Below are 18,364 nucleotides of genomic sequence, written 5' to 3'. Positions count from 1 at the left end.
TGGGGGGAGGGGGTGCAGCGGTGGTTAATGTTTGTGGGCTGGGGGATTCAAGTATGTGGAGAAGGCTCTGGTTAATCAGCATTCCTGCAGCACCTTCTGTGGTACTCAGAGTACTTCATGTTTAGACTCTAATTTCCTGTCATGCTTTGAGGGCTTGATGGGCTTGATCACCCTGCAATCATTTGTTAATGAAGATGTTAGCAAGTCTTGCTTAAGGAATGAAAAAACACCAGTTGCCATCAAGTTGACTCCTATTCATAGCAACCCTATGTGTGTCAAAGTAGAACTGTACTCCACAGGGTTTTCAGTGGCTGATTTTATGGAAGTAGATCGCCAGGCCTTTCTTCTGAGTCACCTCTGAGTGGACTCAAACTGCCAACTATTCAGCTAACAGCTGAGTGTGTTACCCATTTGCACCACCTGAAAAAAACCAAACCAAGCCCATTGTTGTCAAGTTGATTCCGACTCATAGCGACCCTATAGGACAGAGTAGAACTGCCTCGTAGGGTTTCCCAGACTATAAATATTTACGGAAGCAGACTGCCATATCTTTCTCCTCTGTAGAACAGCTGGTGGTTTCAGTTAGCAGCCGAGTGCTTAACCACTGCACCACCAGGGCTCTGTCCTTGCACCACTGAGGGACTCCAAAACCAGTTGCCGTTGAGTTGATGCCGACTCATGGTGTACAAAGCACCTGGTAAATATATTATTAATACCATGACGGTAGTTTTTAAATTTTTTTTTTTTTAAGCAGCAAAACTTTTTATTAAAAAATGTGATTTTATATGAAACAAGTAGGAAAGGTGCTGTTCTGTTTGGTGAGGTTAGAGTACCTGGGGTCCCACCCCACACTATAAGTACATAGGGAGGTGGCCGTTATAGATGCCTGGTGGTGTTAGGTCACATCCCCTAAACCTGGATGTTTCTTGGGTATTTATATTTGGCTTCTCACCCTCCACAGGATACTCACCATTACCATTCTGGCTCTCTGTCTTCCAAGTCCTGGGAATGCACAGGTAAGATCTTTTTCTTTTTAATAATCTAGAAACATGTTAAAAACAAAAATGAGGGATCCCAACCATGCATTCGTGGGGATGGAAGGGGCCTTCGGGTTTCTGTAATCCAAGCTCTCCATTTTACAGAGATGAAAGCTGAGGCTTAGAGAAGGGGAGAGACTTGCCGCAGTGTCAGGGCTGGGACCTGAACTCCTGACTCCTGATCCAGGACTTGTTTAATTAGATCATGCTGCTTCCTTTGTGCTGGTTTACCGAAATATCATAAAAAGTGCTCTTTGTTTCTGAGGGTCAATGCCCCTGAGCCACCTGTGTGTCTCCCCCTGGGTCTGTGTGTGTGTCTCGGGAGGGGACGTGGAGTACCCAGACACACCAACATGCCTGTCGGGGTTATTCAGCTCCAGACCTGTGGCCCATCTCTGGGTTGAGAGGGCTGCAAGGTTAGGCCCACAGCAAGGGCAGAGGAGGAGCCTGCAGCCTCCTGGCCTTTATAAAGCCATCGGAGACCTGTTCCCATTCGTGTCAGCCCTGGAGACGTGTGGCCAGATCCTTCCTGAAAGCTCAGAGCAGCTTCTCCTCGTCTCTGGTTTAGGATAGAAATCAGAGAAGCCCCACCTCCGAGCAGAGCTCCAGGGCTGCAGGACGATAGGGGAATATTTTTTCCCTCCATACTAAGCATTTTGAACATATCCAGGCCATTGGGAGGAAAAGGATCTTCGGAGGAGAAACAAAGAGCTTTAGGCCTTGGAGGGACCTTGGAGTCTTCTAATCCAGCCCTCTGGTACAGATGGGGAAATCTAGACTCAGAGAGGCCAGTGGCGACATTGTTGTCTTCACTGCTTTTTAGCACTTTACATATATTAGCACATTTAGTCCTTACAACCATGTAAAAAGTAAGTTCTATTATTCCCATTTTACAGATGAGGAAACTGAGATATAGAAAGGTTATGCAGCTAGTAGGTATCAGAGTGAGAATTTGAAGCCAGATGGCCCAGAGAATTTGAACCCAATCCAGCACTTAGTTGGAGAACCAGGGCAGGAACCTGGGTCTCCTGGCCTCCCAAGCTCTATAGAACTGCCTCCTGGCTCATCTGCTCTGTTCCCTTGCTCCAAGGCCCAGGGATGCCTGAACTTGCTCCCAGGAGTGCAGGCCGAATCCCTACACCGCAGCTCAGGGAAGCCGAGCCCTGTGCTGCCGTGGGGAAGGCAGGGATCTGAAGATATGGAGTGAAGAGGCCAGGGATTGAAGCTCTCACAGTTGGAAACATCCCCCGAACCCCGCCCCTCATTCCTATAAAATGGCAGCTTCAAGGTCTTCGCTAAAGGGTCCACTTGTCCATCCCAAGACATTTTTTTAAAAGTACATAAAGTTGTAACTCAAGGTATATGCGAAGTCTCGAACACTCTGGGGTTGTTGAGATCCATCTATTTCTGGAAGCATAATTATCTTACTGAGATGGAAATCAAGGCATTTCCCCATTTCTTTTCACTGAAAACCAACTGCATCTGCAGTGTAGCTTTTATTTTATGGCCTCAGAGTCAGGTAGAAGCCTTCATAGAGGCAAAGGGCCGATGTTAGGCTCTGAGAAGATGAGATAAAACATCCAAAGAAAGAATCATTGCCCTTACACAGGCTTATCCATTCCTGGAAAGGGGATGAACATGGGTGTAGACATCTGGTAGATCAGACATGGTTAACACTGCGCTTCTTAACTGGAGCATTGAAAAACCCCAACAACCATCTGTTAAAAATGAGATTTATTTTATGAAGCAACAGTATGGGGGACAGGGAGCTTAAGAAGGAATGCTAAGTATTAAAAAAAAAAGTAAGTATATATATATATGGATTATAATAGGTGTTGGTGTTATGGGCGCCTTAAATTTTTTTTTATTGTGGTAAAGTATATATAACATAAAATTTGCCACTTTAAAGTGTACAATTCAGTGACATTAATTACATTCACAATGTTATGCAACCATCACTACTATTTCAAAACTTTTATCACCCCAAACAGAAATTCAGTACTCATTAAGCAGTCACTTCCCATTCCCCCTTCCCCCAGCCCCTGGTAACCACTAACCTAATTTTGTCTCTGTGCATTTGCCTATTCTATATATTTCATAGAAGTGGGATCATACACTGTGTATTCTTTTGTGTCCAACTTATTTCACTCGGTATGATGTTTTCAAGGTTCATCCATGCCATAGCATGTATCAGAACTTTATTCCTTTTTTGTGGCTGAATAATAAATAGTATGGATAGACCGCATTTTGTTTATCCATTCACAGTTGATGGACACTTGGGTGGTTTCCACTTTTTGCCTATTGTGAATAAAGCTATAATAAACATTGGTGGACACACAGATGTCTTTCTTTCTTTACTCCATTTCTCAAGTGTTCTGTGATGCAGGGACAGTACTTTTACAGTAAAATGTAAGTATGTACCTTGACCTTGCCTCTCTCTTCTCTCCCCTTCCCTGCAGCAACAATGCACTAATGGTTTTGACCTGGATCGCACATCAGGACAGTGCTACGGTGAGGTCACTGCAAACCCTTCCCTGGGGCAGGGGCTTCAGGGGCAGCTGTAGCCCAGGGCCACTGCTTTCTCAGCTGATGTTCCATATTGTCAAACCTCTGTTAGCCTCACCCATGGAAGAAAACAGTGCTGTGGAATGAATGAAGTCAGTGGCAGCCTTTTCTTGATCACCTTCCTTAGCACTGTCAGGGACCAAAGATGAGCAAGAATTGGTCTCTGATCTCAACAGGCTTTCCCTTCATATTAGTCTTTTATTGCTGCCCTAACAAATTGCCACAGACTTTGTGGCTTTAACAACACAAATTTATTATCTCCCATTTCCATAGATCAGAAGTCCAACATGGGTCTCACCGGGCTACCATCAAGGTGTGGGCAGGGCTGCGTTCATTTCGGGAGGCTCTAGGGGAGAATCCATTTCCTTGCTCATGCAGGTTGTTGGCAGAATTCAGTTTCTTGTAATTGTAGGGCTGAAGTCCCTGACTCCTTGTGGCTATCAGCTGAGAGTCATTCTCAGCTTCTAGGGGCCACCCTCATTCCTTGACTTGCCCCCCACCCCTTTCCTTCCATCTTCAAAGCCAGTGATGGTAGGTCAAGTCCTTCTCATGATTCACATCTCTCCTTCTTCTTCTTCTTCCATTGCTGCATCTCTCTGACCAACCCTTTTGCTTCTTCTTTCACTTTTAAGAACTCATGTGATTAATTGGGCCCAACCAGATAATCCAGGTTAATATCCCCCTTCTCAAGGTCAATTTATTAGCAACCTTAATTCTATCTGCAACCTTAATTCCCTTTTGCCATATAATGTAACAAGTTCTGGGGATTAGGACATAGACTTTTTTTTGAGGGGGCAGGATGCTATTCTTCTGTCTGCCACACCATTCAATAGGAAGAATAGATCTAGAAATAGTGAATTTTGTGACAGGTGAAATAAAGTAATTGCCCAGTAAAGGTGAAAGCAATAGGCCCTGCAGAAGATGAGGAGAGAATGATGCCTTGGGTCTGGGGTTCATAAAGAAAGCCTTCATGGAGGTCATGTGTGAATTAGCTATTGAAGGATGAGTAGGATCCTGAGAAATGGCATTCCAGGTAGAAGGAATAGCATAAGCAAAGACCAGAGCCAGAAAGTATGTTCATAGTGTAGAATACTTTGGTATGGATGGAGCATAGGGTATATGAAAAGAACAAGGCAGCCCTGCTTCTCCCCACCTCTGGCACTTATTTAGGGTATACAGTCAGGTCTGCTGTTTATACTGGAGTCAGGATTCAGACCTCCCTCCTACCCTAACCAGTTGTCGTTGAGTCATCTCTGACTCATGGTGGCCCCATGTGTGTCAGACCAGAACTGTGCTCCACAGGGTTTTCAATGGCTAGGTATTCGGAAGCATATTGCTAGGCCTTTCTAGGCACCTCTGAGTAGACTCGAACCTCCAGTCTTTCAGTTAACAGCCTGAGTTTGTTAACCATTTGTGCCACCCAAGGACTCCTAGCCTTACCCTAGCAAGGCTGATTTTCTAGAGAACCTACCTCCCACCTCCAGGCATAACAGCCTGAGTAGACATGGGCTCTGTTTGCCAGCATGGTGTGAGCTGACTTTAAAGTAAGCTCTGCTTTCTGAACAAGTAGCTAGCGCTCAGCCAAGCCTTGTCTTTCTTGATGCAGGGGACTATTTCTCCCCTGCCCAGCCACTGTTTGGAGTAGAAGTGGGAACAATCTTTGGTCCATCCCAGTGTTTCCAGAGAGCAGGATATACACACCGAGTACCTGAGATGTTTTTAGGTGGGACCCCCAGAGATAAACACTTGATTTTAATAGTGGAGGCCTGGTGGCCGAGTGGTTAAGAGCTCAGCTGCTAACAAAAAGGTTGGCAGTTCGAATCCACCAGCCGCTCCTTGGAAACCTTATGGGGCAGTTCTACTCTGTCCTATCGGGTTGCTGTGAGTCGGAATCTACTTGACAGCAATGGGTTTGGTTTTTTTGGCTTATATTGAATTTTACCATTATCTTCTATATATACTAATTGATAATGGTTCTCATTTGCTGCAGTAATACAAGATTTTAAAGGTGAGTTGATTTTAAAAAAAAAAAAAGTGAGTTGATTTAAAGAATTATATTGTATAAATAATATAGGTTTTTGTAGATATGACCAAAATCATGTTGGCGGTATTTGAGTAGTTGATGTTTCGGTGGCACTGGTCAATTCGATTTAATTCAGCCCATATTTAGGAGCACTTACCCATGATGAGCGAGGGACTGCCCTAGGTGGTTAGGAGCAGGTGCGGCCGTTCTGGGGTCCTTCATGTTCTTGGTACAAGTTCTGCTTAAATACGCACTATGTACATTGTGGCCCCCCTAACACTTGTCCTTTCTTTGACCCTTCCAGATGTAGATGAATGCCGGACCATCCCTGAGGCCTGCCGAGGAGACATGATGTGTGTTAACCAAAATGGCGGATATTTATGTATCCCCCGAACAAACCCAGTGTATCGAGGGCCCTACTCAAACTCCTTTTCGACCCCTTACTCAGGTCCATACCCAGCAGCTGCCCCACCTCTTTCAGCTCCAAACTACCCCACGATTTCAAGGCCTCTCATATGCCGCTTTGGATACCAGATGGATGAAAGCAACCAGTGTGTGGGTGAGTAGTCCAGCATCTAGCCTTCTCTCGCATTTGGTGAAGGTGTTGCCTGAACCCAGCATGTCCAGCTCAAATGACTTGTTAGCTACTATTCAATACACCAGTGAAGCAGTAACTTACTTTCTATAGAGTTATTCAACTCATAGGAGCCTGTATCTCTGGGTCCCTTCTGACCTTGGGGTCTAGCTTGCTGTCTTATTCACAGTTCTCCAAAGAGTCAACTTTTTCTTTATTTAATTTTCATTTATTACTTACATATATATCTTAAGTCCAAGCTTACATTTCAATTTAATAACAAATACATTTGTTCAAACTTATTAAGTAAATTGCAGAGACAAGAGCTAGAAAGGGCCAGAGCTCTCTCTTCAGCTCTCCCACCCTTGAACGGAACATAGGCTTCTGCAATAGAAGAAGCCTTGAAGACCAAGATCAACCTTTCTAGAAAGAAAGCTGGTTCCTCGGGTGGAAATCAAATGCTCATCTGGCCAAAAGAAGCCTTACTGATGGGAACTCATAGCAAGAATAGCCACTGGGAGGAAGGAGACACATAGCCATGAGGCCCCAAAGGAGTTGGTGAGTAGTGTGACTGGTACCCTAGTGAGCTTTGGTGTTTTGTTGGCTAGTGTGGCCTTGGAGGAGGGTTCTCTGGCATCCTCCCTTTTCCCTTTGGCTGTGGTTGGACCAATACCTTGTAACTATCTCCGGCTTTGGGAGATGGCCTAGAATGATGGCTTTCAAAGTCTTGATGGTGGACCACATCTGCAAAATCTTTTTAAGCCTATACCCCCCATTAAATGTATATTTATAACTTATATACTATTACACTAGTATAGTTTGTGGAGTATAAAGCATACATAAAAAACAGACAACTTAAAAGGATGTGATAAAAATAAATACAAATCAAAATTCTAATATTTCTATAAAAATACTCCAAAGGTTTGGTCTATCAAGTAAGATTCTTGTTGGTCCCATTTCAGGGCTCTCACCAACTGTTAGAGAGGTAGTGCTGGTTATTTTATAATATTTTCTATATGTTCATGTAAGTGAGCGGGCATTTCCATTTGAATATATGCAATTAATACGCAAACAGAGCTACAAGGGAAAGTTGGATACACCCAAACCCAAACTTCCTCATTCGTACTGGTCTGGTCCCAGGGACGGGGCGCGTGCATGTGTGTGTGTGTGTGTGTGTGTCTGTGTGTCTGTGTGTGTGTCTGTGTGTGTCTGTGTGTGTGTGTCTGTGTCTGTGTGTCTGTGTCTGTGTGAGAGAGAGAGAGAGAGAAGAGAAGGAGAGAGAGAGAGCACACAAGAGCAAGTGCAGGAGGCTGGTCGATGGTCATCTTGAAAACACGCAAAGGGAAAGATTGTGGGACCCATCGGCCTTGCACTGAAGCTTTGGTGGAGGAGATAGTGACACGCTTCCTTACAACAAGTAGCAGAGAAATAGACCATTATAACTGGACAGGACTTTCACAACCTCTAGCTCTCATCTCTTCACTTTATAAAAGGGGCTCCGACAAGTTAGGATGGGCGTCCCAGCCATCCTGACTCCCGGTGACTCCTCACTATCCCATGTGATCTCTCCCATCTGGTAGAAATGACCCCAAAAGAACATGCAGAGAAAGAGAAGTAAGGGGGACTGCTCTTCTGGGAGGTCACGTGGGGCTGGATAAGCCGTGTGACCAGCCCCACTTGTGTGCATTTTAAAGTGAGGCCGGGGTGTAATGACCCTTCTGATGCACTTCAGCTTTTAGAAGGGCTAAATGGTCATGGTGTAGGCTGTGCTACCTGATGTCCTGGGCGGCCCCACAGACCCCTTTAGCGGAACAGCTGGGAACTGTCACCGGGCTCTTGGAAGCACCGCCTCCCTCCTGCAGACTCTCTCCAGGATCCTGGTGCCTTGAGAGTGAGGATGTGACTGAGAAACATATTCACCCCTGTGACGTCATGCAGTTTATGACTCCGAACCTGTCACACGAGACATAATGGCCCTTTTGTAGGAAGAATACAATGCAGGAACCCTAGCAAGAGCTGGCACCAGGCCCATCCATTTCCCAAAAGTCCAGCATTATGCATTCATAAGTACGAGTTCTTTCTTCCTTCCCTTCACCCCGCCCCACTGTTTCCTGACTTACTGAGGGCTTTCAACTAGGCCCTGCAGAGGTCCTTCTGGGCATTGTCAGCCATGGCCTCACGGGCCCGGAGCAAGAGAAAGGACGGGGAAGGGAGGCTCTTTCTCCCCACTGTTCCTTCCAGGAGCAGGGATGAGAGAGAGGTGGGCCTGGGAATGGGCAAAAGGGAAGCGAGGCACAGAGGTGGCAGAAAAGGGGGAGGAAATGAGAAGGGGAAATGGTTGAGAAAAGACAAGGAGGTGAGTCTGGAGTGGTCACTGCCTAGAGAAGGAGAACGTCCGGGCTTCCCAGAGTGTAGCTCTTATCCCATGGAGGAAGCATCGGATGAGCAGTGTCTGAATCGGGAGAATTGGGAGACATGTCTGAAACTTTGGTGTTCTGGTGAGGAGAGCAACAGCTCTGAGGAGCAACATTCTCTTCCTCCTGGTCAAAATAAAAAAAAGAATAAACAATAGTAACAACAACGATAGCAGTAATAATAGCAGAAGCTTCACAACAACCTTATAAGGTAGGATTGTTATTATTCATATTGTACCAATGAGGAATCGTAGGCACAAAGAGGTTAAGAAACCTGTTCAAGCTCACACAGCCATTGAGGGAGCCGAGCCAGGATTTGAACCCATTCAGGCTCTGGATGAGGAAACTGAGACTCAGTGAGGGCAAGGTTTATTCATGGCCCCATAAGGAGTCAGTACCAGTGCCAGGATTGAAAACTGGGTCTTTCTCTTGTTCTTTTTTATTTTTTCCAACTAAATTTTCTGTTCTGTAAAATTTTGACCTAGACAAAAGTAGAGAGAACATAACGGATGTGCACATACTCATTGCCCAGCTTCAGGAGTTACCAGCATAGACCCCATCTCATCTTCTTTACCCTCCCCCAGTGGATTAATTTAAAGCACATCCCAGCCAGTGTATCCTTTCCTCTTAAATACTTCAGAAAGTATCTAAGAGATAAGGATCCTTAAAAAAAAAAAAAAAAACACCATTATCAAACCTACAAAAATTATTGATAATTCATATCTTCTTGAAGTGAGGTAAGAAAACCAAACCAAACCTGTTGCCATCAAGTTGATTCTGACTCATGGTGGCCCCATGTGTTACAGAGTAGAACCGAGCTCCATAGGATTTTCTTGGTTGTACTCTTTATGGAAGCAGATTGCCAGGCTTTTCTTCCGTGGCACTGCTGGGTGGGTTGGAACCATCAACTTTTCGGTTAGTAGTCCAGGGCAAACCATTTTCACCATCCAAGGACCTCAAAGTGAGGTATAGATGTTTATAATTCATATCAATTATGATATGATAATGGTATCCTATAATAACACATTATGATAATTCGTAATGATCAATAATTCGTATTTATTTCTCTGATTGCCTCATAAACGTCTTTTTTCAGTTGGTTTGTTTGAATGAGATCCAAACAAGGTTTACAAATTATGTTTGGTTGACAGGTCTCTTAAATCCCTCTTACTCTTTTTTGTTAGTCTTGCCACTTATTTGTAGGAGAAACTGAGTTACTTGTCCTGAAGAATTTTCTGCATGAGGGATTTGCTGACTGCATTCCTATGGTGTATTTAAAATATTCCTTCACCCCTGTATTTTCTGTAAACTGGTAGTAGTTACATCCAAAGGCTTGATCTGATTCTGATTTAATATTTTTGGCAAGCTACTTCATAGATGGAGTCCCTGGGTAGTGCAAATGGGTAAGAGCTGGACTGCTAACCAAAAGACTGGCAGTTCAAGTCCTCCTAGAGGCACCTCAGAAGAAAGGCCTGGTGATCTGCTTCCAAAAGGTCACAGCCTTGGAAACAACCCCATGGAGTGCAGTTCTACTCTGCACACTTGGGGTCGCCATGAGTTGGAATCGACTTGTCGGCAACTAACAACTTCACTGGTAGCGTTCCTGCTCTCTGGCCCTCTTGTACTCTGCTTTTGTCTGCCTTGAAGGAGCAAGTGGAAATCCTCTTTCACTGTGACTTACTTTTTCTGGGTTTTGGACCTACTTTCAAGGAAGCGGTCTTCTGTCTTGTGTCCAAATTAGGCATACCTTGTTCCTGTAGGCTGGGCAGGGCCAGGCTGGGCAGGGCCAGGCTTGGCGCTTGTGGCCCCAGTGCCTCTGAGCTTCCTTCTCTACTTCTCTGTCTTAGGTTCCACTTCAGTGGCAACTAGACCTGCTGCCTCTGGAACAAAATTTGGCTCAGGTTTGAGTCCACAGGCTCCCAGAAGTAAATCTGGATCACTCGGTATAGTTTTGCAGACTGAGTGAATAAAGACCCAAGAATTACAATCCACAAACCCAGAAAGTTTTGTGCCATTAGGTAAACTGGCATCTTGGCCTGGGGGTTTCCAGCACAGGGCAACCCCCACGTGGGACTCAGCTGGTCAGGATGTGTCACCCAGACCCTTGAGAGAGGTGGTGACCTGCTTCTCTGGGGGTGAGGAGCCGGACCAACGTGATTAACTGGCAAGGAGGAAGGGCTGCCAGCAGGGGATGTTCACCCATCTGGAACCCAACCAAAACCCAGAGAAAAGGCAAAACCAAACATATGTGAAGGTTTCTGAGCTGACCAAGGAGACATCTCAGGAGTAGGATGATGTGGGGTTAACTGGCGCTGAAAACTCAGGGCCTGGGCTGAGCTGCAGCTGAGGGGCTGGGAGCACTGGGGGATTTGGAACCTAGTTCAGGAACTTTCCAATCACGGCCCACAGCAACGTAGAGGTCCTTGCATGTAGATGCCACTTGATTCTGCATGTCCATCCCCTTTGGGGCTGAACTTGTCACCTTTCTGAGGGGACCTTCCAAGTTCTGGCTTTGCAAACCAAGCTGGCTCAGTAGTGATGTTCGGGACTCCACCAACAACTAATGTGCATGAAATGTTTTGGGTGTGAGAAAGCAGCCTTTTGCAAGAGCCATGCTTCACTGGAGACTGCAGGAATTCTTCTGGTCTTTTGTGAAATTACAAGCAATATTTTTATTCTTCCCTTCTGGCCCAAGATGTCTTTTTTGTTGAATTCAGGGCCCCCAAGCAGGCCCAGAGCAACACTTATGGATCCTTTTGGAAGATGGACAGTGTTGGTCTGAGGCTTTCTCTTGAGATCTTTTTTCCTGAAAGCCAGACTATTTATTCAACTAATGTTTACAGAGCACCAAGCTCTGGCCTAGGTGCCCAGGTGGACAGGGAGTCTGCTAACGGCCACAGGGCTGTCTCCAGAGCTTGTGGTCAAGGACGGGAATTAGATACGAACACAAACAGTTGAAATACAAGGCTTATTGTTGTCAATTGCTGTTGAGTCAATTTCAACTCATGGCAATCCCATGCGTGCAGAGTAGAGCTGCTCCATAGGGTTTTCAAGGCTGTGACCTTTCAGAAACAGATTGCCAGGCCTGTCTTCCGAGTGCTCTGGGGTGGTTCGAACTACAAACCTTCTGGCTAGTAGTTGAGCACTTAACCATTTGTGTCACCCTAGGACTTTGCAGTATAAGGCGGCATCTGATAATTCCTGAGACTGGGTACAAAAGAGAAGCAGAGACATGAAGGCTGTGTCCTGGAGTGGAGAGCGTCGGGGCTCAGAAGTCAGACAGGGCTTGCCCTTACCTTGGTTTGGCCACTTTCTAGCTGTGATACCTGGACCTCGATTTCTCATCTGTAAAATGGGTATAACTGTGCCTCCCTCACATGTCTGCACAGAATTTTGTGCAGTAAGTGTTTGTTGGGAGAGTGCCATGGAGGCGGCCATGTCTGGCCTGGAGTCTTGAGATGATAATCTATAGAAAGATATGTAGTCTGAAACATATTGAAGGCCTCATTGTTAGAACCTCCAACATGCCCCACAATGGAGCCAGAGCCCGGGACACACCTACCTTGTAGCCCTGCAGGAATCTGCTTTGAGATGCAGAGATGCACAGAGGCAGGAGGGGTGGGTGGCCTCTGCTCCCGAGGGCTTTTCTCCTTATTTTCTGCACAGGCTGGGGGACTCTGGCGTGGGCCGTAACTTGACACCAAATTCCCAGGATGAGACAAGGAAGAAAAAACATAAAGTTCTTGAATCAGCAGCTGAGGGCATTGGGGCTGAGCCGACTTGGGGTGGAAATGGGACCCAGGATTGAGGGGACTGTACTATTGGGTTTGCTCAGTTTGTTCACATGTAGCCCCCACCTGGGCTTTCCCATCTTGCTTCAAGTCTTTTTCACTCACTGGCTGGGGGCAACCTTCGCGAGTGGCTCAACATCTCTGAACCTCAGTTTTTCCATCTGTAAAACGGGTAACAGTACCAGCCTCCATAGGATGTTTGTGAGAGTTAAATGAGATAATGCATGTAAGTTGTTTAGCATGGAGCCTGCCTCATGGTGAGGACTTATCGTTGTGGTTAGCTGCCCCGCTTCATGGAGACCCTCGACTTACATGTAACGCCCCGCATAACGGCATTGAACTGTTGTGATCCATGGGGTTTTTGGAAGTAGATCACCAGGTCTTTCTTCCTAGTTCATCTTAGTTTGGAAGCTCTGCTGAAACCTGTTCAGCATCATAGTAACACACAAGACTCCACTGACAGACAGGTGGTGGCTGCGCATGAGGTACATTGGCCTGGAATCGAACCTGGGTCTCCTGCATGTAAGGCAAGAATTCTATCACTGAACCACCATTGTTCCCATGAGGACCCACTAACAGTTATTATAACGAATGTTTTTGTTATTTCAATCTTATCATTCCATTAGGAACTCTCCTACTCCAACCCCTAATTCTATTATTCTGTTATTGTTTTTTCTTTCCCCTGAGAATTAGATCCAAGAGCACTTGTCTTTTAGAGGGTTTGAGGATCGAATTCTTTCCGATTCTGACTCTGTAAGCCTGGGGTGGGGCCTGAGGCTCAGCATTTCTCACAGGCTCCCAGGTGATGTGGATGCTGCTGGTCTAGGGATCTTACACTTGATTAGCAGGGCTTGTCCCTCTGCAGGAGCTCTGGTGGCACCGTGGTTAAAGTGCTTGGCTGCTAAGAGAAAGGTCGGTGGTTTCAACGCATCAGTTGCTCTTTGGGAGAAAAGACCTGGCAATCTACTCCTGTAAAGATTACAGCCTAGGAAACCCTATGGGGCAGTTCTACTCTGCACACCTGGGATCACTATCAGTCGAAATCAACTTGATGGTGCCTAACAACAAGACTGGATTACTGGTCAGTGTCACTTAACCACTGTGCCACCAGGGCTCCTGCTGGTCTGTAGTAGTTTTCAAAGGAGCCCTGGTGACCCAATGGTGAAAGTGCTCAGCTGCTAACTGAAAGGTCGGCAGTTCAAACCCACCAGCTCCTCCTTGGGAGAAAAGACCTGGCAATCTACTTCCATAAAGATTACAGCCTAGGAAACCCTATAGGGCAGATCTACTCTCATATTGGGTCTATGAGTTGAAATTGACTCGGTGGCACCCAACAACATTCCCTCTGTCTAGTCTTAACCAGGACTGCGTTTAAAGGAAGGTAGAATCTTTTTTTTTTTCCCTATGTAATTCTGTGTGTTTGAATTTGTTGGAAGAATGTATTACATATTTTTCTTGGCTCTGCCCTTATGTTTCTTGGGCAACAAACAAAAATCCAAAAACATTTTTTTAAAGCCTGTATGTCAGTAGAACTGGACTTGGATCCCAGATTTGCTCCTTGTTAGTCATGTGACATTAAGAAAGTCACATGACCTCTGATTAGTTTCCTAGCACTGCCATAATAAAACACCACAAAGTGGGTGACTTTAAACAATAGAAATTTATTGTCTCACAGTTCTGGAGGCTGGGAGTCTGAAATCAGGGTGTCGGCAGGGCCACGTTCTCTCTGAAGCCTCTAGGGAAAGGTCCTTTCTAGTCTCTCCCAGTTTCTGGTAGCCCCAGGCATTCCTTAGCTTGCAGCTGCAGCAGTCCCTTTCCTATTTTATGAAGACGCCACCCAGATTGGATTAGGACCCACCCTGCTCCTGTTGGACCTCATGCTAATTTAACTGATAATAACATCTCCAAGGTCACGTTCACAGGTCCTGGGAGTTAAACCTTACCGTATCTTTTTGGGGGACACAATTCAATCCATAACAGTCTCTCTGGCATAAATTTTATTATCTATACAAAGAAAGAATTGTATTACGTTAGAGGTCTTAATCTGGGGTCTGTGGATAGAATTCTGAAAATCCTTGAAATTGAATGGGAAAACATTTTGTGTTTTTCCCACTGATCTCTTAATTGAAATTTCACATTACCTTCCATTATGTAGGCAAAAAACCATTTAGGAGAGCTGGTGGCACAGTGGTTAAGCACTCGGCTGCTAACCACCAAAAGGTTGACGGTTCAAACCCACCAGCCACTCCTTGGGAGAAAGATGTGGTAGTCCACTTCTGTAAAGATCACAACCTTGGAAATCCTGTGGGGCAGTTCTACTCTGTTTTATAGGGTTGCTATGAGCTGGAATTGACTTGATGGCAATGGGTTATTAGTAGTACCTGTGACATTATCAACAATAGAAACACAAATATTTGCATATCACATCATAGCTGTGGCAGCTGTTCTGTAATATCATTCACTCTACTTCACTACTACTTCAAAATTATAAAAGATATTAGACCAGCTGCCCACTCTATTTATTTATTTATTTATTTTTATAGTTTATTGTACTTCAGGTGAAGGCTTACAGAACAAATAGTTTCTCATGAAACAGTAGTACACATGTTGTTTTATGACATTGGTTAACAACCCCACAACATATTAACCCTCTGAATTCTCAACCTTTTTTTTTTTTTTTTTGGTGAAAATACACATAGCCAAAGATACACCGTTTCAAAAATTTCTACATACACAGTTCAGTGACATTGACTACGCTCTTCCAATTGTGCTGTTATTCTCACTTAAGATGAAGGCTTACAGAACAAAATAGTTTCTCATTTAACAGTTACTACAAATGTTGCCCTATGACAATGGTTAACAATCTCACAACACATCAACAATATCCTTACTCAATCTTGTGTTCCCTATCACCAGCTTCCTTGTCCCCTTCTGCCTTCTAGCCCTTGTCACCGGACTCCTGTACCTCGTTAGTCTCATTTGGTTTTACGGGGCTGTCCACTCCCAGGCTGAACAGTGAACCTCGGAGGGAACTTCACCACTGCAGCTGCCCACTCTTGTTCTTCAATGCACTGATGATGAAGCACATGTAGCACAAATTTGTGTTTTTTTTCAATATTTTGATAACTGCCTTTCAATATAATTTGTTTCCTTTGTAGTCCTATGAATTTTATTTTATGCAGTCAAGCATAAAAGGGGTCCGTGGGCTTCCTCTTTCTGCAAAACAGGCTCATGGCATGCACCCAAAAGTTTTGCATTCCCTGGACCAGATGGTCTCTCAGGTCCCGCCAACTCAAGAATGTTCTACTGTTCTAAATCTTCCCAAACTTTAGAGAACATGATTTTGTGTCCAGACAGTTGACCTCCTAACATGACTGGATTTTCTGTTAACTCTTTGTCATCTGGATGCTCAGATGATGTTTTCAATGGGCCCACGTGCTCAATTATGACTTCTGCCAGGACTTTGTCAAGTCTCCCTTTATGAGGAAGCCCCTCTCACTCACTGCTCTAGCCGGCTTTGGGAATCGGCACTGGTCTGTGTCAAGGTCCAGTACACTGACCACCCTCGCGTGCCAGGTGGGGCCTGTCAGTGGAATGAGCCCAGCCCTTGGTGCCTTCGTGTGGTAGTTCAGTTCCCCAGGGCCTAGCATGGCTGTTTTCTCAATGACTGACATGTTTTTCTTGGCTCTGCCCACATGTTCCTTGGGCTGGTCGTGTTTCTCTTAATTATGCTCCACTCTGGAATTAGCCAGTTGTATGGTAAAAGCAATGGTGTTGCCAGAGGATGCCTGAAATATGGACTTTTGACAATAGGTTCATTCAGCTCTGCTTCTGATGATGCTGGCGAAGGGGGATGCACTACCGGAGACTGCCTGCTGGAGAGCAGGAGGTCGACATTACCTTCCAGGTTGCCTCGAAGGTCAGGGCCAGGGTTGAGCCAATGGTTTAGCCATGTGGTTTTTAAATTAGTAAGAGGTGCATGTTACCGTACTTCTGAAAGAAGCGTGAGGGATCCAAACATGTTGAAATGCAGAAAGGTAATTGTACCTTCCCTTTTATTGTCAAGACTAGTTGTAGATTTCTTTTCCAACACCATTTTAATAGGGTGGATTACATACACCACTGCTAACTCTAGAACAGAATTACCCACAAAGGCTCTGTACATCAATTGGCAGCTCCTGTAGCTGTTCTCCGTGTTTCTTATCTGCTTGTGTCAGCGGGCCATCGGTGGCTCCCATCCCCCACCCCAGCCGTGAATCAAGACACGGAGGGAGTTAGGAGCTGTGTGTGCTATCAGGGATGGATTAAATGAAAAAAAGAAGTAAAACCACAAAATACCGTATGATTGCAAGGCATTGGTTTTATGGGGAGTGTGTGCACGACTACATTAAGACTTTGATTAAAATAGTAAATTAGGAATCATTTTTGTTGTTGCCAGCAAGAGCAATTACATGAGCCTCATGTAATCATTGACAACTGGTCTGTCAGTTTGTCATACTGTGGTGGCTTGAGTGTTGCTGTGATGCTGGAAGCTATGCCACCGATATTTCAAATACCAGGAGGGTCACCCATGGTGGATAGGTTTCAGTGGAGCTTCCGGACTAAGACAGACTTGGAAGAAGGACCTGGTGATCTACTTCTAAAACAATTGGTCTGTGAAAACCTTATGAATAGCAGCAGAACACTGTCTAAGATAGTGCCAGAAGATGAGCTCTCAGGGTGGAAGGGACTCAAAACACAACTGGAGAAGAGCTGCCTCCTCGAAGTAGAGTTCACCTTAATGACATGGAGGGAGCAAAGGTTTCGGGAACTTCATTTGCTGATGTGACACAACTCAAAATGAGAAGAAACAGCTACAAACATCCATTAATAATAGGAACGTGGAAAGTACAAAGCGTGAATCTAGGAAAACTGAAAGTTATCAAAAAGTAGACCTTGAGTATATCCAACCTGAATTTAGAGACCATCTCAAGAACATATTTGACACCTTGAACACTAGTGACCAAAGACCAGACAAGTTGTGGGATGACATCAAGGACATCATATATGAAGAAAGCAAAAGGTCATTAAAAAGAAAGAAAAAATCAAAATGGATGTCAGAAGAGACTCTGAAACTCTCTTTTGAGTGTAAAGTAGCTAAAGCGAATGGAAGAAATGATGAAGTAAAAGAGCTGAACAGAAGATTTCAAAGGGCAGTTCGAGAAGACAAAATAAAGTATTACAACATAATGTGTAAAGACCTGGAGTTAGAAAACCAAAAGGGAAGAACATGCTCAGTGTTTCTCAAGCTGAAAGAACTGAAGGAAAAATTCAAGCTTGGAGTTGCAATATTGAAGGATTCTCTAGACAAAATATTGAATGACCCAGAAAGCATCAACAGAAGATGGAAGAAATACACAATCACTGTACCAAAAAGAGTTGGTCAACGTTCAACCATTTCAGGAGGTAGCATGTGATCAAGAACTGATGGTATTGAAAGAAGAAATCCAAACTGCACTGAGGGATTCGTGAAAAACAATGTTCCAGGAGTTGATGAAATACCAATTGAGAAGTTTCAACAAACGGATGCAACGCTAAAAGCACACATGTCTATGCCAAGGAATTTGAAAGACAGCTTCCTGGCCAGCCAACTGGAAGAGATCAATGTTTGTGCCAATTCCAAAGGAAAGTGCTCCAACGGAATGTGGATGCTATCAAACAACATTATTTATATCACATGCAAGTACAATTTTGGCTGAAGGTCATTCAAAAGCAGTTGCAGAAGACTGTCAACAGGGAACTGCCAGAAACTCAAGCCAGATTCAGAAGAGAACATGGAATGAGGGATATCATTGCTGAAGTCAGATGGATCTTGGCTGAAAGCAGAGAATACCAGAAAGATGTGTTTTATTGACTGTGCAAAGGCATTCGACTGTGTGGGTCATAACAAATTGTGGATAACATTGTGAAGAATGGGAATT

General features: G+C 44.8%; 1 protein-coding gene and 1 non-coding gene across 3 annotated transcripts in view; one reads left to right on the top strand and one right to left on the bottom strand.

Annotated features, from left to right (window-relative positions):
• Window positions 1-18,364, top strand: part of FBLN5 (fibulin 5) — a 95,156-nt gene that overhangs the window by 3,256 nt on the left and 73,536 nt on the right. For both annotated transcript variants that reach the window (XM_004376670.2, XM_004376669.2), the window contains exons 2-4: window positions 962-1,016; window positions 3,497-3,548; window positions 5,930-6,184. In XM_004376670.2, the coding sequence (XP_004376727.1) occupies window positions 962-1,016; window positions 3,497-3,548; window positions 5,930-6,184 (362 nt within the window). The remainder of the gene's footprint in view (window positions 1-961; window positions 1,017-3,496; window positions 3,549-5,929; window positions 6,185-18,364) is intronic.
• Window positions 12,891-12,961, bottom strand: TRNAV-UAC (transfer RNA valine (anticodon UAC)). Its single transcript has one exon. It is a non-coding gene; the product is annotated as a tRNA-Val (tRNA).

The sequence above is a fragment of the Trichechus manatus genome, unplaced genomic scaffold (assembly GCF_000243295.1).
Source record: "Trichechus manatus latirostris isolate Lorelei unplaced genomic scaffold, TriManLat1.0 scaffold00045, whole genome shotgun sequence".
Lineage (NCBI taxonomy): Eukaryota > Metazoa > Chordata > Mammalia > Sirenia > Trichechidae > Trichechus > Trichechus manatus.
The sequence above is the reverse complement of the archived record's forward strand: the minus strand, read 5'-3'. Positions and strand labels throughout refer to the sequence as shown.